Source organism: Stenella coeruleoalba, assembly GCF_951394435.1.
Source record: "Stenella coeruleoalba genome assembly, chromosome: 4".
NCBI lineage: Eukaryota > Metazoa > Chordata > Mammalia > Artiodactyla > Delphinidae > Stenella > Stenella coeruleoalba.
In genome coordinates this window covers 145,355,158-145,379,693 of record NC_137149.1, presented here as the reverse complement: position 1 = coordinate 145,379,693, position 24,536 = coordinate 145,355,158, and the positions used below count along the sequence as shown (strand labels likewise).

Below are 24,536 nucleotides of genomic sequence, written 5' to 3'. Positions count from 1 at the left end.
TGAAAGGAAAATGTCTTTCCCCCAAACTGTGCTTATTTCTCCAACAAGAATTTCATAAAAGGTCATGCTTGCATGAATCTGACTGGAGAAACCTAAAACACATCCAGAAGGCTAACTGCAAGGGAATCCAGGAAATGTATGTTTTCATTTACTAGACGCTGTAAAAAAATCTATAAGAAGCAAGCTAACTGGTGTTTGAAATGGTTGTTGAGTGAACCAATTTACAGTATCTACTGCAAATTCTTTGCAACTTTTGAGAAAAAAGGATATACACGAACACTTCCAAAAGGAGAATACTGAAAGTTATTTTGCAGAAATAGATGCATATGTAAGAAATTTCTGAATCCACATATACCAAAATGTTAATGGTCATTTATAGATAGATACATTGCCAATAAAATTTACTCTCTTGTTAGTATATAATATTCTTCTGAGGGTTATATAAGATAATACATGGAAAGCACTTAGCAGAAGACTTGGCAGTAAAGAAGTAATGTTAACTATTCATATTTCTATATATAACGATATATATTCATAACAATATATAGTTACCTGCACAGTAACATTCCAACACTGATCTATATATATATATAGTTATATATGTATAACTATATATATTCAAATATATGTGTATATATACATATATATTCATATATATGTATATATATTCATATATACATATATACTTTATATATACATATATATATATATACACACACATATAAATCAAGATAAAGCAACTGAAGCACATTACATAGAGACATAGGGCCTGGCACTTATTAAATACACAGAAACTGTGAATTACTGTAATTATTCTTTTTAAGTTTCTGAATTTGTTTGACTTTTAAAATAACCACACATTAACATTGTGGACAGAAACAATATGATATATGTATTTCTCCATGCATCTATCTACATTGACTTGCACTCAAGAGGATAATCAAGAAAAAGAAAAACAAAAAAAACTACTGTCTGAATGATGATGTTCGTGGTGGTGATGGCATTTATGAAGGTTTATTGAGTAGGTATTTTGTGCTGCTACTACTCTAAATGCTCTGAGAGACAATTCCCTACGGTCTCTTGCATTTCTGTGTGTCTTGAGAGAAGAGATACTGACTATATTTTATTCCAGACTTTTCTTCTCAGGAATTTTCTATAGTGAACACCTTTAGAAAATAGAAAGAGCACCTCCCTCTGGAGCCAGGGGTAAGTATGTTTCCCTGTCAAGTGTAACAGTCAAATGTCAGGTGTGCTTCCTGTCCATTATAAAATATGGTTTTCCTAAGCGGGGCAGTCAGAGGGAGTGGTCCTCTCCTATAATAAAAACTGCTGCACATGCATGCATCCTGAGGGCCTCTTCCCATCTCCCTGGGGGATCAGCACAGGTACTGTACACTGGCAACTGCTATGGCTGTGAGGAAAAAACTCTGCCTCTGACACAGGAGCCTCCTGTCTTCTGCCATAATCCAGAAAACTGGGAGGCTCCCATGTTGGTTTGTGAAGAGGGTAAAATCTCAGACTGTTTTTGATAAGTTCTCTGTATTTAATAACTTGTTTAATCATCAAAAACAAACCTGTCAAGAAGGAACCATCATTACCCACTTTTTACACGTGGGGACATTAGTCCACCAAGTTCAGGTCATTTTCCATTGTCACACAGATACTTAGCGGTAGACTCAGGACTGAAAGTTACTCTGGTTCTGAAGCCTGAGTGTTAAACCACCAAGCAAAATTGATTTTATGATCATCGTGCAGTTCTCAGGTTTTTGTTCTGTTTGTTGAAAGGAAAAAAATGGAATAATAATTTCAGAAGAACTTGCAGCTTATCAAACTGGAAAACTGCTGAGCTTGTTCCCAATATTTCTCAATGCTATACCTATTAATCAATATCAGCCTTCTGTCTAGCCTGAACAATCTCATCACACTAGCATTATTCCTGCTATCCAATTTGCTACTGATACTTTCCTAGTTTTAAATTCCTCTATGAATCCATTCCACTCTGTACTGATTTCTCCTTTGCTTCTCATCAACCTCACATTAATATGTAAATGTGTATTTCACTAATGCCACATGAACTGGAATAATCTCCCTTATTCTTCACCTCTCTGATTCCTCCCTGTTCTTCTAGACAAGACCTTGTCTCCCTATAAAAAGAAAAGGTGAACCTTTCCAAAAGTCCATTCCCAGACCCCCTTCCTACCCCTCGCCTTACCCCCATGCTTGCACAGCATTCTGGCCTTTCTCTCTTAAAGAATCTACCACGCTTTTTTGGCAACTGTATTTATCAGTCCTAGGTCCCATCTCCCAAACTCACAGCCAGTATCACCTGACTCACAACTTTGTCCTTAATTTCTCTGGCATCTAACTTTGCTTCTAATATTGAAATTAATAAATGTTGGTTGAACTAGGTTTTATTATAGAATACAGTTGAACTGATATCTTCTTTTCTGAATTATTTGGACACGCTAACGTTGCCACAAAATTTCTGACATAGCAGCACTTTCTAAATGAAACAGTAGCTAACTTATAAGTCAGTGGGTTAAATTAGCTTTCTCATCCCTAATGCCGCCGCAAAGATCCTGCATGCCGCCACAAGGACCCCGCGTGCCGCAACTAAGACCCGGCACAACAAACACAAATAAATAATTTTTTTTTTTTTTTTTTTTAGCGGTACGCGGGCCTCTCACTGTTGTGGCCTCTCCCGCTGCGGAGCACAGGCTCCGGACGCGCAGGCTCAGTGGCCATGGCTCACGGGCCCAGCCGCTCCGCGGCACGTGGGATCTTCCCAGACCGGGGCACGAACCCGTGTCCCTTGCATTGGCAGGCAGACTCTCAACCACTGCGCCACCAGGGAAGCCCCAATCAGATGCTTTTGAAACCTCTTCTGGTTGATGAGAATAGCATCATTAGGTAGAGGTGGATGTCTGTCTTCCTGCTGCTGGGGCAGGAAGACATGCATCAAGATCATCTAAAATTGGACCAAGCTGTTTAAATGAATCTTTTTAAGAATGGAGGATGAATATTACCTTAATTCACAGAAAAAAGTTATCACTGACATTGAAATCTTTACTACTAAAAAGTTATGTAGGCAATCATTTGGGGGCATTATTTAGATTATTTGCAGTGAATATATTTCCATTAATTAATTTTTATTTTGTGGAGTTATACATTAGAACTTGTTATATGTTTGAAAGTTTGTCAAAGTAACAATTATTATCTTATGTATACAATGGCTTCCAGAATTTGCATCTATGTGTTATCATTTTTGTTTCCATACCTCATTCACTTTAAAACAAAAACTCACATCACTCACATAAAGAGATATGATCACTTTGTTTAATAGTGAAAGATCAGAAATAGAACAATTTTCAGCTAATGAAATCAGAGAAAACTGCCAATGTGTTTATAATAATTGAAAATTACAGTTTTAATTGATTTATCACTGAACAATCAATTTATATTGTTAAGTATAAAATGAAATGGATTGAAATATTTGAGGTTCTCATATAAGCAGTTAAAGAGTTACTAGTCAATCATACACTATTAAGTTGTGCATATGGGACACTGATACTTTGCTGTAAGGTAATCAATAATTACTTACGAGAATACATTTTGCCCCCATTTAATTTCAAAAGTCCATTTTAAGTAAACAGTGCAAAAAGAATTGTTCTGCTATAATGCAATTGCTATGGCATAAAATGTATACAAAACAAAGATCGTTCCTTCGCACTCTTTTACAACATTTATTTTTTAAGATTATTATCACAAGTCTGCCATAAGTACACTTGTCTGGTGTTTATCCAGCATTGCTCTTTGCCAAAAACAAAAAAATAAACAAACCTATGGATCATTCAGTTGACATATTCTAGAGGTGAGTTTTCTTGTCTTTTAGTGCTTGGACTTTCTAAGGATTATAACTATTAACTATGATAGAAAGAACCCCACAGTTTTCATAAATCCTACAAATGATTATTTCTCTCAGCAACAGCTTTCTAAACTGAATACCAAAGAACCTAACATTCATAATGTATGACATTGTAATCCATTAAAAATATAGTGACTCTAGGGGCTTCCCTCTTCCCTGGTGGCGCAGTGGTTGAGAGTCCGCCTGCCGATGCAGGGGACGCGGGTTCGTGCCCCGGTCCGGAAAGATCCCACATGCCGCGGAGCGGCTGGGCCCGTGAGCCATGGCCACTGAGCCTGCGCATCCGGAGCCTGTGCTCCTCAACGGGAGAGGCCACAACAGCAAGAGGCCCGCATACCGCAAAAAAAAAAAAAAAAAATAGTGACTCTGATATTGAGCTCCATGAGCTATTTGTATATTTGGGAGATTAATCCTTTGTCTGTTGTTTCATTTGAAAATATTTTCTCCCATTTTGAGGGTTGTCTTTCTTTTCTTGTTTATGGTTTCCTTTCCAGTTAAAAAATGGGCGGAAGACCTAAATAGACATTTCACCAAGGAAAACATACAGATGGCCAAGAGGCACATGAAAATATGCTCAACATCACTAATCATTAGAGGAATGCAAATCAAAACTACAATGAGGTATCACCTCACGCTGGTCAGAATGGCCACTTATCAAAAAATCTGGAAAGAATAAATGCTGGAAAGGGTGTGGTGAAAAGGGAACCCTCTTGCACTGTTGGTGGGAATGTAAATTGATAAAACCGGTGTGGAAAACAGTATGGAGGTTCCTTCAAAAACTAAAAATAGAACTACCATATGACCCAGCAATCCCACTACTGGGCATATACCCTGAGAAAACCATAATTCAAAAAGAGTCATGTACCACAATGTTCATTGCAGCTCTATTTACAATAGCCAGGACATGGAAGCAACCTAAGTGTCCATCAACAGATGAATGGATAAAGAAGATGTGGCGCATATATACAATGGAATATTATCCAGACATAAAAAGAAACGAAATTGAATTTGTAGTGAGGTGGATGGACCTAGAGTCTGTCATACAGAATGAAGTAAGTCAGAAAGAGAAAAACAAATACCGTATGCTAACATATATATATGGAATCTAAAAAAAAAAAAAAAATTGTACTGATGAACCTAGTTGCAGGGCAGGAATAAAGAGGTAGACATAGAGAATGGACTTGAGGACATGGGGTGGGAGGGCGAAGCTGGGGTGAAATGAGAGTAGCATCGACATACATACACTACGGAATTTAAAACAGTTGGCTGGTGGGAAGCAGCAGCATAGCACAGGGTATGGGCTTGTTGCTTTGCGATGACCTAGAGGGGTGGGATAGGGAGGGTGGGAGAGAGGTTCAAGAGGGAGGGGATATGGGGACGTGTGTATGCATATGGCTGATTCGCTTTGTTGTGCAACAGAAATTAACACAGTATTGTGAAGCAATTATTAATAAAGATCTATTTTAAAAAAATATAGTGACTGTATTTCAGTTAATGGTAAGAGTCTCCATTTCAGGTATTACTAATTGTGCTGGCGATATTTTGTTTCCTAAACATAAAGAAATGCAACAATTAGACAAAACAGTCTCATAAAGGGCTCATATACATGAATGACTGTCTTTCAGTTTTATATATTTTCATTTGTTAATGTAATATATCCAATGGCCTTTATGAATAAGAATTTGAAGGTCAATTTCTATCCACTCACTGTTCCTGACTAGCTACCTGAGCTTGAAGAAGTGAGCTGACCTCAGGAACTCTGTGAAATTATTCTAATGTAGGAGCTCTGAATATTCAGGCAGCCCAAATGAGGAGTTTAGCATTCCGATCTCATAGCAATGCCCCTTCAGCCTGACTGAGATATAATTCCCGTATATATCAAATTACTTTTAGTGTTCTCAGTTACCAGTTTTGTGATGTAGGAAATAAAGGAGAATCTGAACCCATGAGTGTTTAAAAATAAATAGAAGGTAGCTTGTATGTGCATCTGTGTGTATAAAGACTGCAGGCTTCATAGTTCTTTAACAGCATTTACTGTCCCAAACACACTCTTTTAATTCAACCAAGTATGGTCTTGACATAATGTTTTCTGTTATTGCTCAATGTATGTAAGAAGTTATGTACCATAGGAAGAGCAATTGTGCAGCTTACTTTTTTCATATACACAAATGTGTATGACATAATATTTGCCATTTAGAACCCATTGAGTCATAGACTTTTGCATCCTAAGTGCTTGTAATAATAGCATTCTCCAATGTCCTTATAGAAGTATAAGACTTAGAGTTTCAGACACGTAAAGGACTTTTGATATCACAAGGTATGTTTCACTAATATTTACCATAAAAGAGAAACTACTTCCGGAGGGGTTAAGTCATTTGTAAAAGATCATAAGTACCTAGTGAACAAGCTTGAGTAATTCTTACATGTGTCCGTTAGAATATTACTATGTTGCACTTACCACTATCTATTTTTTTCTTAAAGTTACAAAGCACTGAGCAGATTTTATATAAATTAGCAGGAAAATATTTGTGACCATGATGTTAAAGAAAAATAAGGCATAAATAATAAAATTCATATGTATCAAATCCATGAAAATGTAAAAAACATTGCTAATAACAGTATGCTGAATTTACCTAACATAAGTTGGTGATTGGGTATATAAACTATGATCCCTTTTAAAACAGAACGAGAATGATAATATTGATCTGTATTATTTACTTTGGATGTGATTTCTCAAAATGCGGGCATATTTGCATTCTAAATCTTAATAATGCATGCTTGACTATTAAAACGAGATAATATATGTAAAAAGCACAGTGTCTGACATCAATTAGATATTTAACAAAACAGAGAAGATAATAATATAACATGTAAACGATTATCAGGGAACGGACTTTAGTCCTCAGTCTCCCCCAAATGTAGAGTCTTAACAAAAATATAACTAGTAATGAAAGAGGAACATACTTTATTTTTAACCCTTCTGAATGGGAAGAGCCAAGAATATCCACTTGAGAAGAGAGGAGGGGGGAAACTGTGCGTTAAAAGCAATCAGATCTCTTTGATGAATGGACATTCTTTTACTGACAGAAGAGGGTGAAGCCAATACTGAGAAGCATGCCACAGCATAAGCACATGCAAACTCTCCACAGTGATTTCAGCCTTCTGATTATAGTAAAACTTCACACTATTTTGGAGTAGTAGTAAAAACTTGATAGAATTTTTAAGCTATTTGTCAAGCATGGCTTATTTAAATTTTCCTCAAAAACTGTTACTGTTTTATCACTAAGAACTCTAGAGAGATGCTCTAAAATAGACACAAATAAACCAGTCACAAACAAAAATACTTACCCGAGAAATACTGGCAGATGATAATTGATTTCTTATGATCCTTATAGTAGAAATTATTTCTTAATAATATTTACAAAATTCTCAATGGGTTTTAAACACATAATGTGCTCTGTTTAATTTAGCTGTAATGTCACTGGAGAACAGTGTGAAAGATGGTTTCCTGAATAGTTGATCTTTCTTTCAAACCTGTGTAACTGTATTTATTTCTCTGCTATAATCTTTAATGTAACTTTAAGGAAGGACATCTTAATTGTAAACCTCAAAATTGTGTACTAAATAGAGGTTAGTCTTTGTCTCATTTAACAACAGGCAAAACAATGATGAAAATTAGTTGAGAATCCATACTAACTATTGAACTGAAATTCATCTTGTCAGTTGAATTCCATATAGATATAATTTTAGAATATGTAAAATATGGATTTGTATGACATTCCAAAATAATATTAGAATAAGAGCATGTGAGTGTCAAATAATCAATTAGAGACAGAATTGCAAGTTTCCAAACATTTCAATGTATGTCTCTATGTACACAGAAAAATGAGAGATTGGTTCTCATTGTAGTGCTCTGTGAACTAATGTAATTTCAGGTCACTGATATCATGAGGTTGGGATTGTTGTTTCAAGCAGAAACAGGAACCGAATGCAAGAAATTAGAAGATGAAAGACTGTGTATATATTCTTGACAATGTAATAAACGGGTTCTGGCAAATAAGGTTACCAATTAGTCAGGAAGTCAGAGAATTACTAGCTGAGAATTGTTTGGTAAGATCAAATGAGGCCATAGCTCACACTTCAACTATTAGTGACCAAGAAATGTATTTACTATTCAGAATTTTTGTTATTTAATAATGGGTAAGCTATTGCTTCTATGATAATTTTTTTCTTCTTAATATAGATTTTAAAATATTTAAATGACCATAAGTTCCAGTAAAATAATATTGTAAGATGATTCCCATAAGTATTCAAGAAAAAATGTAGAGTTCCTCTAAGCAGAGCTAGGCAACAAGTCCTGATGTAACCATATATCTACTTAAAATTCAGTAGTCTAGCAGACATTATGTCAAGGTTCTGAACCATGTGTCAGCCAGTAACAATGAAAGAAGTGGCAAGCATCATCTTGAAAATTTTATTACATTATAAAAAGAAAACATGTTCCCAGCCAATAGTTGGAAAAAAAACTAATTTCTACTATTTCAGATGTTATAATTTATGTACTACAAGGCAATAAAGCATCAAAAAGAAAGCTATACTAAACTTATTTCAACTATAACAGAATTATAAATATGATTTAAGATTATTCTGAAACCCTGGGCCCCTCCATAAGAAGGAAGATGTGCACTCAGTATGCTTAAAATGCAAATATCATTTAAATGAACATCACACATCACCTCTTAGAATAGAAATTCCCTTTTGCCACACAAAAGTACAAAACTTTGAGTTAATATGAGTATTCTGAGGAAAAATAAATGTAATAATTTCATATATAAAATAACAAGACATACTTTAGTTTGCTGAAAAAGAACATAGTTTGGGAATCCCTCAAAGGGCAGTTTTACATAATTCATTTGAATAAAATATACCAAGCAATATTTTTAAAAGTATGTCTTTTCATATTCTTCAGTAATATAGACGCTTACAGATGACCAAACAAGGAAAAAATTGTGTCAGTCAGTTGTGCGAAAATGTGACGATTATATTTGGACTTAAGTAAGCAAAATTGCTATCATCAATCTAGCCACCCTCAAAAGTGTAACAATCCTTTCATCATTTCAGGAATACATGTAATCTTTGTAACTTTCTCCACAGTTACATTTTAAAATTTATTTGTGTATAACTCCAAAAAACTCTAAAAAAAAATTTCCTGTGCCAAAAGAATGGAATCAAACAGGACAATTGTCAACAGGCACAAGAAAAATGCTCAACATCACTAATAATTAGAGAAATGCAAATCAAAACTACAATGAGATACCACCAAACACGGGTCAGAATGGAAATCATTAAAAAGACTACAAACAACAAATGCTGGAGAGGGTGTGTAGAAAAGGGAATCCTGCTATACTGTTGGTGGGAATGTAAACTGGTGCAGGCACTATGAAGAATAGTATGGAGGTTCCTCAAAAAACTAAAAATAGAGCTGCCGTATTATCTGGCAATCCCATGGTTGGGCATACATCCAGACAAAGCTGTAATTCAAAGCAATACATGTACTCCTATGTTAACAGAAGCACTATTACAAGGGCCAAGACATGAAAACCACCTAAATACCCATCGACAGATGAATGGATAAAGAACATGTGAGATATATATATATATATAATGGAATATTACTCAGCCATAAAAAGAATAATGCAATTTGCAGCAACATGGATGGACCTGGAGATCATCATACTAAGTGAAATAAGTCAGATAGAGAAAGACAAATACCATATGATATCACTTATATGTGGAATCTAAAATATAACACAAATAAACTTATCTACAAAACAGAAACAGGCTCACAGAGAACAGACCTGTGGTTGCCAAGGGGGAGAGGGGTGGGCAAAGGGATAAGTTAGGAATTTGGGATTAGCAGATAGAAACGACTACATACAAAATAGATAAACAACAAGGTCCTAAAGTGTAGCACAGGCAAATATACTCAATATCCTGTGATAAACTATACGGAAAAGAAAATGAAAAAGAATGTGTATATATATATATATATATATATATATATATATATATATATATATATGTATGTATATAAAATTGAATCACTTTGCTGTACAGCAGAAATTAACACAACATAGTCAATCAACTATACTTCAATAAAATAAATTAAAACAAAACAAAACAAGGCAATTGTGCTTTGCTCCATTGTCGGGCTTGGACTACTACACCTTGGGGAAGGGATAGGTGGGCAAGGATGCCCAAAACACAGAATAAGAATGGAGAGACCAGAAGGCCTAACCCTGGAAAAATCTGTGAAGTTCTATCATTATGATTGGCAGGAGCACACACTGATGGAAAAACCTGGTTGAAGGGTTACAATCTACTCAGGGTAATTTATTACCTCAGTGAGTGCATTTCAAAACTGAAGATGGTCTTTATGGTGTAAAGAGCCTTCCTATGTCTGACTAGGATTGACTATGCCATACAAAAAGCTATCACCAACTTTTAATATATAAATACATATTTTCTTGCTTTTTCAGAGAACATAAAGTGAGATAGCAGCGACTAACTAGTTCAGTCTCTAAAAAACATATTTTGAAAAGGTTCATATGCTAAATCATAGATGTGACAGAACACCAACTCTTTTTTTTTTTTAATTTTCTTCCTTCTAGTTTATTTTTAAACATCTTTGTTGGAGTATAATTGCTTTACGATCGTGTGTTAGTTTCTGCTTTATAACAAAGTGAATCAGCTATACATACACATATATCCCCATATCCCCTCCCTCTTGAATCTCCCTCCCACCCTCCCTATCCCACCCCTCTAGGTGGTCACAAAGCACTGAGCTGATCTCCCTGTGCTATGCAGCTGCTTCCCACTAGCTAGCTATTTTACACTTGGTAGTATATACAAGTCCATGTCATTCTCTCACTTCTCCCCAGCTCACCCTTCCCCTTCCCTGAGTCCTCAAGTCCATGGACAATGGTTGGTGGAGGAATTCAATGAGTACAACTCAGGGAATAAACAGAAAATTGTGTCAAAGTTTCCAAAAGCACTACTGAAGAAAGGAAATCTTGATGGAGAATCTTCAATGGCCTTGGGGAATTCCCAAAGGGTTCACAATGGTTTTAAAATCATGTTGAAGATTTTGAAGTCCCACTGTTTTCTCACTTTTAACTATAATTTCAAAGTAGCATCGTCTTTTTTTTTTTTCCTTCTCCTATACTTACACAAATGTATAAAACTATGATCGTAAAATAGTCACTCCTTACCTTTGATTCTTGAACGTTCTTGACTTTTTTCCTGCTGGAAATAAAACAAAAATAGTTCAAAATTTGTAAGTATTTTACCAACAGGCTGATATAAAGTATCACTATAACTAAAGAATTGTCAAAAAATATTTTCTTGTACATATACCCAGGAGTTACCATAACACAATTCTCAACTTAAAAAATACTTATGTTAAATCTTTTATCAAAGCAGTAATCATTCTTAGTGGACATAAATTTTTCTAAGAAACCAATACATTGTAAGAATATGGACTTATAAATAAATGCCTAATGAATAATAAATAAATTATTATGCCCTAAAAAGGTCTTGGTTCATTCCATTTAATTCCAATGACATCTTCAGAATTTGCTTTCAATGTCTCTATGTTAATCATAAAATTTTAGTGAGAAAAAAGGTTTAAGGGCAAACAGTGGATAATTCACGAAAAATTAAAAAAACACGAGATGTTTCAACAGTTTTTCCTTCAGTTTAGCTTAGAATTCACCCCTGTCTCGCTTCTCTGAGGCTAAAGTTGACAACAATTGTATTATTTATTCAAGGCTGCTTCAGTCAGACCTGTCTTTCAATTTGACATACTCCTTATTAGTTACCAGGCAACCCCAGAAGAATTAGCTTGCTTTCAAGTTTTTAAGTAGAAATTGTGCACTCTATAACTTCTCGATTCATATTCAAGCACAGTTTACTCTGTCTAAAAGTTTCAGGGTATCATACTAAAAATAATTTTGAAATATGTTCCTAACAAAATGTCTCACACATACACAGAGATCTGCAGAATTGTATGAATGCCAATAAATTTTGGTAAAATTTATAAACACATTAAAAAATATAAAGAACTTATTTTGCAGCAAGCACTCATCCCAGAGTCAGATTATGATAATAAAAATGCATATTGGCAAATGTATATTTACTGGAACAGCCAACCCTATGTATAATTCTATTAGACTAAAACTTTGTACTCTGTCTCTTATTCTAACACATCCAAGCTTTGTGACTAAATTATGTACTGTCCTTTGTTAATTAATTGATTTTTTTCAGTTCTGATGTATTTTTAATTTAGAGTACTTATTGTTCATTTAAACTAGAATTTAAATATGAAGTACAAATTTATGTATATTATATACATAAATATAAATTCCTTGCTTTAAAAGTACATTATTTTTTCATAATTTTAGGTCAAGCTGGTTTAAATTTTCCAAGTGGGTATTGAGGAAGAGAAAAATCTGTGTCTCTCTCCTCATCTTTTGCCATTTTCTCATTCATTTAATCATTCATTCATTCAACAAATTTGCATAGATCACTTCTATGTGCCAGACACTGCTCCAAGTGATAAGACTATGAAGGATGAAAAAACTGACAAAAAATTATGTCCTTTTGGAACCTAATTATTACATAAATGGTAATAAATTATATTTAGAAAAAGATATACCCTAAAAGGAGTTATTTTGCAGTGAATGACTGCAATTTTACACAGGTGTATAATGTTAAATAATTTTTGAATAAAATTCTGAGTGAGATGAGATGATATAACTGGGGAAAACATGTTTTAGGAGAGAAAAACAACTGCAAACTTCCTGAGATACAGGAGGTCTTGGCATTGTCAAAAATACCAAGGAGACCTGTGTAACAGGACAGGCTGAGTGAGGGGAGTTTTGTAGGAAGTTCAATCAAGGAGGCAACAGGGGCAGAGAGACTAGCACTGAGGTCCCTGGTTATTTCTTTGGTTTTTGCACTGAGAGAGCTGAAAAAAACATTGAGAGTTTCTTCTCCGAGGACTAACATTATCTGAGTTACATTTCGGTAGAATCATTCTGGCTATTGAGAATAGTTTGAAGAAGGGAAGGACAAAATTAGAGGGACCAGTAGAGAAGGTATTGCAGGAATCCTGGTGGGAGGTGATAATGGCTCAGAAAGGTGTGGTGTCAGTGGAGTTGGAATATCAGTTAGAGCTGGAAAGGTTTGTTGATAGAATAAGTGTTGTGTGTGAGATACAGTGCATAAAAGGGTGATCTCAAGTGTCTAAGCCAGTAGAAGAATGGCATTACCTCTAAGATAAGGAAGATGGCCAAATAAGAAACACTTTTATCCCTCTTGCCTTGCCTTCTGGTAGTGTCCCGCTTTGTTCATTTTTCTCTTGTCTGGCTACCCCTGTTCTATCTCCTGTACTGATTCCTTCTTGTCTCCTCAATTTCTAACTACTAGTTTCCTAGACACTGAGCCCTTAACTTTCTTCTATACACCTCATTCCTTTGGTGATCTTTTCTACTTTTCTGGCCTTAAGTGTCATACTTTTCCTAAGGACTCAAATTTATATCACTAGCTAATCCTCAACATTGTACTACAGATTCAAAGATTCGGCTTTACTTATTTTTTTAACATCTTTATTGGAGTATAATTGCTTTACAATGGTGTGCCAGCTTCTGCTTTATAACAAAGTGAATCAGCTATACATATACATATACCCCCATATCTCCTCCCTCTTGCGTCTTCCTCCCACACTCCCTATCCCACCGCTCTAGGTGGTCACAAAGCACTGAGCTGATCTCCCTGTGCTATGCAGCTGCTTCCCACTAGCTACCTATTTTGCATTTCGTAGTATATATAAGTCCATGCAACTCTCTCACTTCATCCCAGCTTACCCTTCCCCCTCCCTGTGGAATCTAAAAAGAAAAAAAAATGTTTATGAAGAACCTATGGGCAGGACAGGAATAAAGACGCAGAGGCAGAGAATGGACTTGAGGACTCAGCTTTATTTTTGACATCTCTGCTTGATTATCTAATAACAGCTTACCTATCATGTCTAAAACTAAACTTCTGATCTTCCCTGACTTCTTCGATCATCTTTCTCATCTTCATCTCTCCATCTTCCTTGTTGTTTAGACACTTAAAATAATCCTTCTCTGTCTCTTAAGAGTAAAGAACCTGACATTTTCATGGGTTTGATATTTGACTGTGATTTTACTTTGAATATCACTCTGAGGATGCAAAGTAGGATGATGGTCAAAATACCTGGAACTTATGGAAGATATTTTAACAAGTTTCATAGATTTAGAAATCACCAGCCTATGTATAAATCATCAGTACTGCATCTGGAGAACATATAATAGAGTTAAATGATCTAGAACTGAATATTGTAAACAATATAAGAAAAATATAAAGTCGAATTAGCCAACAAAAGACAATGCAAGGATAGACAAATTATAGGAGAACAAACAGGAGAGCATGGAATCATGGAATACTAGGGAATATATTATGTAAGTGTGAGATTTTCAATAGTATAGAATTATTATGACTGCTCTAGTAAAATTATATCTAAGGCAATGCCCTTCAGATGAACTGACATATATGGAATCACTGATTTAAAAGAAAGCACATTTTTGATGGTGCTTGGACTTGGAAGTAAAACTGAAGTTTTTCATTGAAGGAGAGGGTAATTGAGAAATATATGAAGTGGTAAAAATGGAATGAGAGAAACACAGCTGGGAAAGAAAGGTCTAGGATGGTGTGTAGCTGAAGAGTGAAGGGAGGTCCACAGAGGTATAGGGTTTGTTTTGCTCACTTGTCTTTTTGTTTTATTTTGTATAAATTTATAATATATTATTTACATAAGTGAGAACTGAGAAAGTCTAAATGATAGGAGATACATAGTAGAAATGGAGAGGATTAAGATAAAAGGGAGAGATGATTAGACTAACTTTATAAGGTTATTGAAAAAGTAGATGTGATAAAGAACATAAGTGGGGAAAAAATTTAGTTAGAAAGACCACCAGTTCCTCTAATGTAACCGGTGGGCATAGGAAGGCATGGTTATAAATGCAGGAGCTTTGTAGGTTTGATATGATGAATTAAACATGTTCAATCTGTGATGATTTATTTTCTTTATGTAATAGAAGGAAAGTCTGCTGAGTGGTGAAGTAGGATGGCTTGTCAAAAATTTGTGGAGATAGCACAGATTTTAAATGCACTGGTTTTTGTGAGGTCAATTGAGTAAAACAGCTTGGTGTTTTTGAAATCCTAACTGAGTTTTGCCATCATAAATATACAGTGACTTATTTTAACTATAGTCAAATAGGCTTAGCACTCACTGATATTTTATTTTATTATTTTCTTAACACTGAAATCTCTATTTGTACAATTGTATGTAATTATAAATTACCAATGAAATATCCTTAAAAATTTTACAAATGGTAAATGTTTAAGAAGCCTGCATTTACAGAAGATAAATTAATTATTAATTTATGGACTGAGAAGAGTAGGAACAGACTTGTAATGTAGGAAGGTAAAAGGGATAAACTACCTCATTTATTCCTAAACGTGTATTAGAACCCTGTCAGTATGTGTGTGTGTATGTGTGTGTGTGTGTGTGTGTGTGTGTGTGTGTGTGATTATACACATATATGTATAATTTAGGATTTTCAAAGTAATAACCGTTCCAATTTGTTTCTATCACTAAAATATCGCATTGTTCACTAAGCAATATGTATTATCCACAACTTTATTTTACAAACTATCACTTTATATTTTAAATGTTAATTTTTAAATTAGGAAATGTTAAGAAGAAAACTATAATTATTTAATTATGTGATAAGTCTTAAGAGGTCAGAAAAATTTTTTACCCTGTCTGCATGATACTTTTGAGAACCATTCTTACGTTATGAAAACTTAGGTCTTGTCCATAATAGAAGAAGTGCCAATCTCTTGGTATATCTCAATTTTAATATTCTTCCAAAACATTTTCTGACAAAGTGGTCTTGTCTTAAAATAAGAAATATATATTTGGCTACGTATCAAAGCTAAATCAAAGCAGACGATTCACGTTTTACTTCATACCACACCATTTCTTGGAAGAATCCCAAAGTGCTATCTTTATTACATAAATAGACTACATGAAATCCAGCTCAATAGTAGAAATGGGCAAACAGATCCTTTCAGACAGTATGTTAAAGATTAGCAAAGACAATCTGGACAGAAGTATGGATTCAGAAGAAATACATGATTGTAAGATATGATTTCTTAAATATTAAACAAAATACAGGGGACACGGATTCGTGCCCCAGTCTGGGAAGATCCCACATGCCGCGGAGCGGCTGGGCCCGTGAGCCATGGTCGTTGAGCCTGTGCGTCAGAGCCTGTGCTCTGCAAGGGGAGAGGCCACAACAGTGAGAGGCCCACATACCACAAAAAAAATAAAAAAGTAAAAAAAAAGAAATACAAAGGATTATAAGAGACTACTACAAACAGCTATAGGCCAATAAAATGGACAGCGATGAAGAAATGGACAGATTCTTGGTGAGGTGTAATTGTCCAAGACTGAACCAGGAAGAATTAGAAAATATAAACAGACCTATCACAAGTAATGAAATTGAAACTGTAATTAAAAATCTTCCAACAAACAAAAGTCCAGGACCAGATGGCTTCACAGGTGAAATTTATCACACCTGTAGCGAAGAGCTAAAACCAATTCTTCTCAAACTCTTCCAAAAAATTGCAGTGGGAGGAACACTCCCAAACTCATTCTACGAAGCCACCATCACCCTGATACCAAAACCAGAAAAAGATATCACAAAAAAAAGAAAATTATAGACCAATAACACTGATGAACATAGATATAATAATCCTGAACAAATACTAGCAAGCAGAATCCAACAACATATTAAAAGGATCATACACCATTATCGAGTGAGATTTATCCAAAGGATGCAAGGATTCTTCGATATATGCAAATCAATCAATGTGATGGACCACATTAATAAGTTAAGGAATAAAAACGACATGATCATCTCAGTAGATGCAGAAAAAGCTTTTGACAAAATTCAACACCCATTTATGATAAAAAAAACTCTCCAGAAATGGGCATAGAGGGAACCTACCGCAACGTAATAATGGCCATATATGACAAACCCACAGAAAAAATCATACTCAATGGTCAAAAACTGAAAGCATTTCCACTAATGCTTGTCAGGAAAAAAGACAAGGGTGTCCACTCTCAATACTCTTATTCAACATAGTTTTGGAAGTCCTAGCCACAGCAATCGGAGAAAAAAGAAATAAAAGGAATACAAATTGGAAAAGAAGAAGTAAAACAGTCACTGTGTGCAGATGACTTGACACTATATATAGAATACCCTAAAAATGCCACCAGAAAACTACTAGAACTAATCAATGAATTTGGAAAGGCTGCAGGATACAAAATTAACGCACAGAAATCTCTGGTATTCCTATACATTAACAACGAAAAATCAGAAGGAGAAATAATCCTATTTACCATCATAACAGAAAGAATAAAATACCTAGGAACAAAGTTACCTAAGGAGGCAAAAGACTTGTACTGAGAAAACTATAAAACGCTCATGAAAGAAATCAAAGATGACATAAACAGATGGAAAAATATACCATGTTCTTGGATTGGAAGTATCAACATTGTGAAAATGACTATACTATCCAAAGAAATCTACAGATTCAATGCAATCCCTATCAAACTACCAATGGCATTCTTCACAGAATTACCACAAAAAATTTTACAATTTGTATGGAAACAGAAAAGACCCTGAATAGTCAAAGCAATCTTTTTTTTTAAAAAACATCTTTATTGGAGTATAATTGCTTTACAATGGTGTGTTAGTTTCTGCTTTACAACAAAGCAAATCAGCTAAACATATACATATATCCCCATATCTCTTCCTGCCAAAGCAATCTTGAGAAAGAAAAACGGAGCCGGAGGATCAGGCTCCCCGACTTCAAACTATACTACAAAGCTACAGTAATCAAGACAATATGGTACTGGTACAAAAACAGAACTATAGATCAATGGTACAGGATAGAAAGCCCAGAGATAAACCCATGCACATATGTCACCTAAATTACAACAAAGCAGGCAAGAACAAACAATGGAGAAAAGACAGCCTCTTCAATAAGTGGTGCTGGGAAAACTGGACAGTTACATGTAAAAGAATGAAATTAGAACACTACCTAACACCATACACAAAAATAGACTCCAAATGGATTAAAGACCTAAATGTAAGACCAGACACTATAAAACTCTTAGAGGAAAACAATAGGAAAAACACTCTTTGTCATAAACCACAGCAAGATCTTTTTAGGCATATTATTTTCTTTCCACACCTTTTATGGGTTTCAAGTCACCAAGGGTTTAAAATCATTAAGCAAATGAAGACACAAGTAGAAATAAGAAAACTATAGTAATGGGTAGTACAAAAATGTTGGGACTGTTGAGATTGAGTAATATCATAAACTACATGTGCTGAAAAAAATACTCTCAGAGATATAGGGTCCACAACCAGAGGGGATAGCTGGAAATTTACACTGTCGGCTAATGCTGAAAGAGTGAGCATTTATCCCACTCAGAATACCCTATGTGGGGAGGGCAGACAAAAGATCTTGGGACAGTTCAAATTGCAGTGTTAGAACTGAGATGCTGGCAAGATGCTAAGACGCTTGATGTGAACTGGGAAAATTTTTTTCAACTTCTATTGTCTGCTAATTCTTTGGAAAAATATATAAAGCAAATTAAAACATGCAAGTAAGAGCCTATAAAAGATATGATAAACTACTGGGAAGTTCAGAGGTTGTCATGACTGGTGTAGGTGGCCAGTAAGAAGTGGTTGGAGAAGAGATAGAAATCTTTGGAGATTTGCTCTTCCCTCCACTTCTATCTAGCTACAAAAGCCTTATAAGTGTCCTTTCCACTGGTACTGTAACACATATGTCTGCTGCAAAAACCCCAAAGCCCACTGTCAGCAGAATACTTTCAGTGCAGCTCAAGCCCCCAGCTGGAATGAGCTGGCTGATTATATATTCTTGCTCATGTATTTCTCTACCTACTGTATTTCAAGATCACAGGATTTATGGATTACAATCTAAGGGCATTACAGCTTCACAACACTGTTCCTTTCAAAGAGCTGAAAGGTAAACTTCTCAGTACAGGAGTTCGTGGAACATTTGTAGTACCGGGAAGATCAGAAATGGTTCTTTGGTGTCTAAGGATCTTAACACTGCAGTCTCTTACTCTCTTTTGAATCAAATCAGGATTAACAGGGAGCAGTGCCTAAACATGATTTTGCAGATCAAAACATCTAGGCATCTTAATACAATTACTAGAAGATAAAGACAAATAGACAGCATAAACCATAGGAGATAATTATAATTTTAAAATAAGCATGATGGGCATATTTAAGAAAATGTTTTAGTAAATGAAATGAGAACAAGTAATCATAGAGAAAAACTAAGCAGAAATATTAATCTTGAACAGTATAATAGTTGAAATAATAAAATGAGAAATGAAATAAACTGCAGGAAGAATGAAGCAGAATGATTAGCAAAGTATAAGTGAGATAAGACAAAGAATCCTGGAAAGAGTGTTAGAAAAGATGTCAGTGAAGTTACGTGATACAAGGCTTCTAATTAGTAGTGCCTTCAACTGTTAATAGGGATTCCAGCAAAATAGAAACCTAAAAATAGAAGTAAGAAAGAGTAGAAGAAATAGTGGAAATACATTATCCACACTATGTAATTAATCTAGAATCAAAAGAGTTTGTAACGTATCAATTAAGATATAAGAAAATGAATTATAAATGCTTGCATAGAGTGAAATATAAAGAGATCAGTGACATATGTATATGTATATATTACATATACTGTACATATATATTTAAATTCCAGAAAGAGTAAATTATAGTAAAAAAAAAAAAGAATTATATTGACATCAGACTTCTCAATAGCAACATACTTATAAGAAGACAATGAAATGTTTAAATTACTAAAATTAATTTTTTAACATTTATATGTGAGTTTATAATAAAATATCTTTAGGCATAAATATGGTTTCAATATTTTGGGCTGTCAATAATTCAGCAGAGTTCTTCACTGTTGTGGTGTGACTTTTTCCTCTTTCACTTTGAAAGTCACTCTTTGAGAAAATATTTCATTAAGATGAGAAAAAAGACTCCAGAAGAATTTGACAAGGAAATAACTTCACGACAACAAGTATATAATTGCCTAAATAACAAGGACAAAAAAAGAAAAGAAAAGAAAAGCTAGTTGCATATTAGGTAAAGGCACAGATGTAGACTATCAACTTGTGTTTTGGGAGGACAGACAGTAGACTACAAAGGGATTGAAGTCTAATCTAAGTGAAGTATGTGTTGTTCTATGGGTAGATATAAATGTTAAGGAAGTTAATAAATCGATAAATAGAATATAAACCTGAGTTTTAAGTAGAGATTTTATATGATAATGAGGAAACCAAACTATAACATTTAAACCAATTAAAGGAAATTATATCTATACAATGAAAGGAAGAAACAAGAAAAATAGAACATAAAAGTACAGTAAAACACATGAAATATAAATGGAAGATGTTGAAAACAAAACCAAATGTAAGAGTAATAATGGTAATTAAAAACAGTTAAATTCACCATTTAAAACTCTGATGGGTCAAAAAATAAGATCTAGCAACATGCTGTCTTCAAGAAGCACTTAAAAGAACAGAAATGTATATCTATATCAATCAATCTAACTATTCCAAATAAGAACAAAGATATTTGGCATAGCAATACTAGAATGTGAGATAAAATGCACGTAAAAAATATACAAGCATGGTGAAGGAATTAGAGAGAAAATATAGTCTTAATAAGACGCATAAAATAAGAAGATATAACCATCACCAACATATATTCATCTAATAGACTTAACACTGAATTAATATATAAATTAATTATATTAAATAAAGATTCAACAGAGATATAAGTAGATACATCTACAAATAAACCTACAAGTGGTGGTGTGGTTTTTAACAACCTCTCAGAAACTGAAAATTCAAGCAAAGAATAATCTGAGCTATGAATTCTAAAGAGAATCAGCTCAAGCTATTAGGTAAAGAATCCTATACTGAATGAAGAAAAAAATGTATTGTTTTAAAGCACATATGTAACATTTATAATAATTGAATGTATATTAGCCCATAAAGGAAACTTCATAAAAACCAATGGGAAAATTATACATATAATTTTATCAGATAATATTCAGTAATGTTAGAATAGTAACAAAATGATGCTGAAATTAGCACCCTATATCCAGAATCTAAATAATGGATTACTAAATAATCCTTTGATTAAAAAGGAAACCATAAAGTAATTCTGACATATTTAGATTGAAGCAAAGGGAAGCACTGCATGACAAAATTCATGGAGCTCTACAAAAACAACTTTCATGGGAAATTTATAGCTTTAATTATCAGGGAACAAGAAAGTTTATAAAATTCAAACTATGCATTCAACTTAAGAGATTAAAAGATAGTAACAGCATAAAAATAAACAAAAAGGATAGGTATCAAGGAAATAGAGAACAAAAAGAAATGAAGAATATAAACAAAGTTTAAACTGGGACTTTCATTTTGTTAAGATTAATAAGACAAACCTTTTGCAAGACTGATTTAAAAAGTACAGATAGAATGTAAAGAAGATGTGGCATGGAAAAAGTTGGACATAAAGACAATAGGCATTTAATGTAAAGGATATTTAAGCACTATATTCTAAAAGTCTTATCTAATAATCTTGTAAATGTAAATGATGTAAATGATATATTTCTGAAAAGGTACAAAATATCAAAATGGCATAAGAAGAAAAAAGAAAACATGCATAGGTAAGTAAAATCTTAAAAGACAACACAAAAACAAAACAACAATAGAATGCCTGAAATTGCCATGAAAAATCTATCTTTCCAAATACCGAGACCCAAATACTTTAGCAGATAAATTCTATTGTATAGTTAGGGAATGAATGTTTTGTATATTAGAAAAAAAAATTCAAGAAAAAATAAAATTACAAAAGACACACTACTGTTTGCGTGAGACCAGAGCAATAAAGTAGGAATAATCCCCTGCCAACCACACATTCTAAATGCTTAGAAATTCTCATAAGTTCCATAAAGGAATAGGGTGGGAGGATGACCACCACAGCATTGTTTGTGGCACAAGGTATTGGTGGCAATTGATGTGGTGATCACTGGGAGAACTGATTTGTAAAGACTAGGGATTCAACAGATAGAAGCAATAATCAAATGGCATGGAAAGATCTTAAAAATAGAGTACTGAGTGAAAAATTAATCAACAGAATGAGAACAAAAGCAGTCCTGTTGATGTGAATTCAAACCACAAAAACACAAGAAAATACAGTTTTATAAGTATACATACACATAAAACTTAGTCATCATGAGGTAGGAGATAGATGGGCCTCTGGGCTGGACAGCTGGTGTTTGTCAAGTGGAGTAACACTGAAGATTTGTTCTCACGCAGACACGCCAAGGACAAAGCCAGTGGCAGAAGCTGAGCTCTGCTGAAGTAAAGAGATAAGGTGCCCACCTAAGGTCAAGGAAAATGTCCCTAACTGCACATGCACAGGAAGGCTCCTTGGGGGTCAAAAAGGGAGGGGGTGCCACCCCATAATATGTATGGACATGCACACACAGCCCTCTGCGGTGGGATCCATCTTAGAAAATTGTTGCACACGCATCTTGGGGAGGGTCCTAAGATGAGTCAGGTGTGAAAAAAGAAACAAGATAATTGGCCAAATGTGAACAAAGACCCGGAAGAACTGTCCTATATAAGTGATTTAAATCACCTCTTCATGGTGCTCCTCATTCAGGCGCCCACCCTCCTCCCTGGGTGTGTATTTCTGCTTTAAATAAATAAACTGTTTCTCTGTGTGCTCTCCCATAAGTTGTGCTGAGTCTCTAATAATAAACTTTGTACCTGTTTTGGAGCTTTTCCTCCTTGAAACATTTTTACTTTCAAACAGGATAAGAATCAGGGAACTTGGCTTCTAGCCCCTGGCCCCTGGTGGACTGGCAGCTAGGGTCAATCCCTGGACAGGGGTTAAGAGCCTTACTCACGACTACTGTCCCTCTGCGAACAATCAAACAAATTAAAACGGCTGAAATAATGTAAAGAGAGGATGAGGATAAAAAGAATTGATGGAATGGTGGATAAATGATTGGTAGATGCATAGAAGACAGATACATACATACACTCACAGATACATACACATATACACACATAGACATAGATAAAAATTAAACAGATAATTCATGTCACCAGTTGATGATAACAGGTACTTAACATGCGTTAATTAACTGTCTTGCATGGAAATCAAACAGGAGAATATATATATATATATATATATATATATATATATATATATATATATATATATAAATTTCCTAAAATAACATGTTTGTCAAATAGAAGCAACAAGGGAATGTGCCGTTTCTAGGCTGAGCTCTAGCTGGGGAGAAGATAATTCCCTTCGTATCTGTAACATTAGGCATGTCCTCATAAGGATTTGGATTGCAGGTTTATACTACTGATATGACCATAAAAAGTCAAGAAATAAACTTAAATGTCTGTACTTTGGTAGTGTTTTAAGGTCATTTACAGCCAAGAGGTTTTCATATCTGGAGACCTGTGTTCTTGACTTATGATTTCCAAGGTTCTCAGGGACAGGAATGAAAAGAACACAGCCTCAGAAGCCGAAAGGACAATTACAGCACATGCAAATTGTCAGGGGAGGCAGCAGTGGGCCAGCTATGCTGCCCTACATTTCAAACACCGAGATTACTGCATGTGGAATATGAAGAGAATAGAATGTTCACAGATTCAGAGAATTAGGCACATCTAAGTAAGTTGTGAGACCCTTTTAAACGCACAACTAAGATAGTTCAAAATAACCTAACTAGTTAACACGTTGAATAGCACCAAGCTGAACAACTGGACTGGAAGACAAATCTGAACAGGTCAACCAAAGAACCTGGAATCAACACAGATGACTGTCACTGGACCATCAGAAATACTATTGTTTGAGGACATTTCTAGAGTCATTTGTGAATATCAACTACACTTGGATATGCAGATATCCTATGAGATGGAAACCCACTTTTGATAATGTATCCTAGAGTAATTTCTGCATTAGTGCTCTTGGAAAAATGTATAAGAATGCTCCCAAGCAGCACAGTTTGTAATAAAAATTTGAAACACTTCACATGGCGAGTATGGGGTATTTATAAGTGAGGATTAATTATAGAGGAAATAAATAAATTGCAGCTATTGGAATCATAATGAATAAATAAGATATCATAATTTATAACATTTTATAATATGTAAATCACTATTTATTGTTTGTCATCATATCCGTATGTATTAAACTTACAAAGAATATAATGGGAGTGATTAACACAAAATTCAAGAAGAACACTTTCTTTTAAAGAGGTGGTCAAGTAAGAAATATGGTTGGGAAGAGATACACAGGGGCTT

General features: G+C 34.5%; 1 protein-coding gene across 5 annotated transcripts in view; it reads right to left on the bottom strand.

The window, feature by feature from the left end:
* The window catches only part of FSTL5 (follistatin like 5), a 1,111,808-nt gene that overhangs the window by 553,892 nt on the left and 533,380 nt on the right, over nt 1–24,536 (bottom strand). For 4 of the 5 annotated variants that reach the window (XM_079921028.1, XM_079921029.1, XM_079921030.1 and 1 more), the window contains one exon: nt 11,197–11,230. In XM_079921028.1, coding sequence (XP_079777154.1) covers nt 11,197–11,230 — 34 coding nt within the window. The remainder of the gene's footprint in view (nt 1–11,196; nt 11,231–24,536) is intronic. The other variant, XM_079921031.1, reaches the window with a different exon arrangement.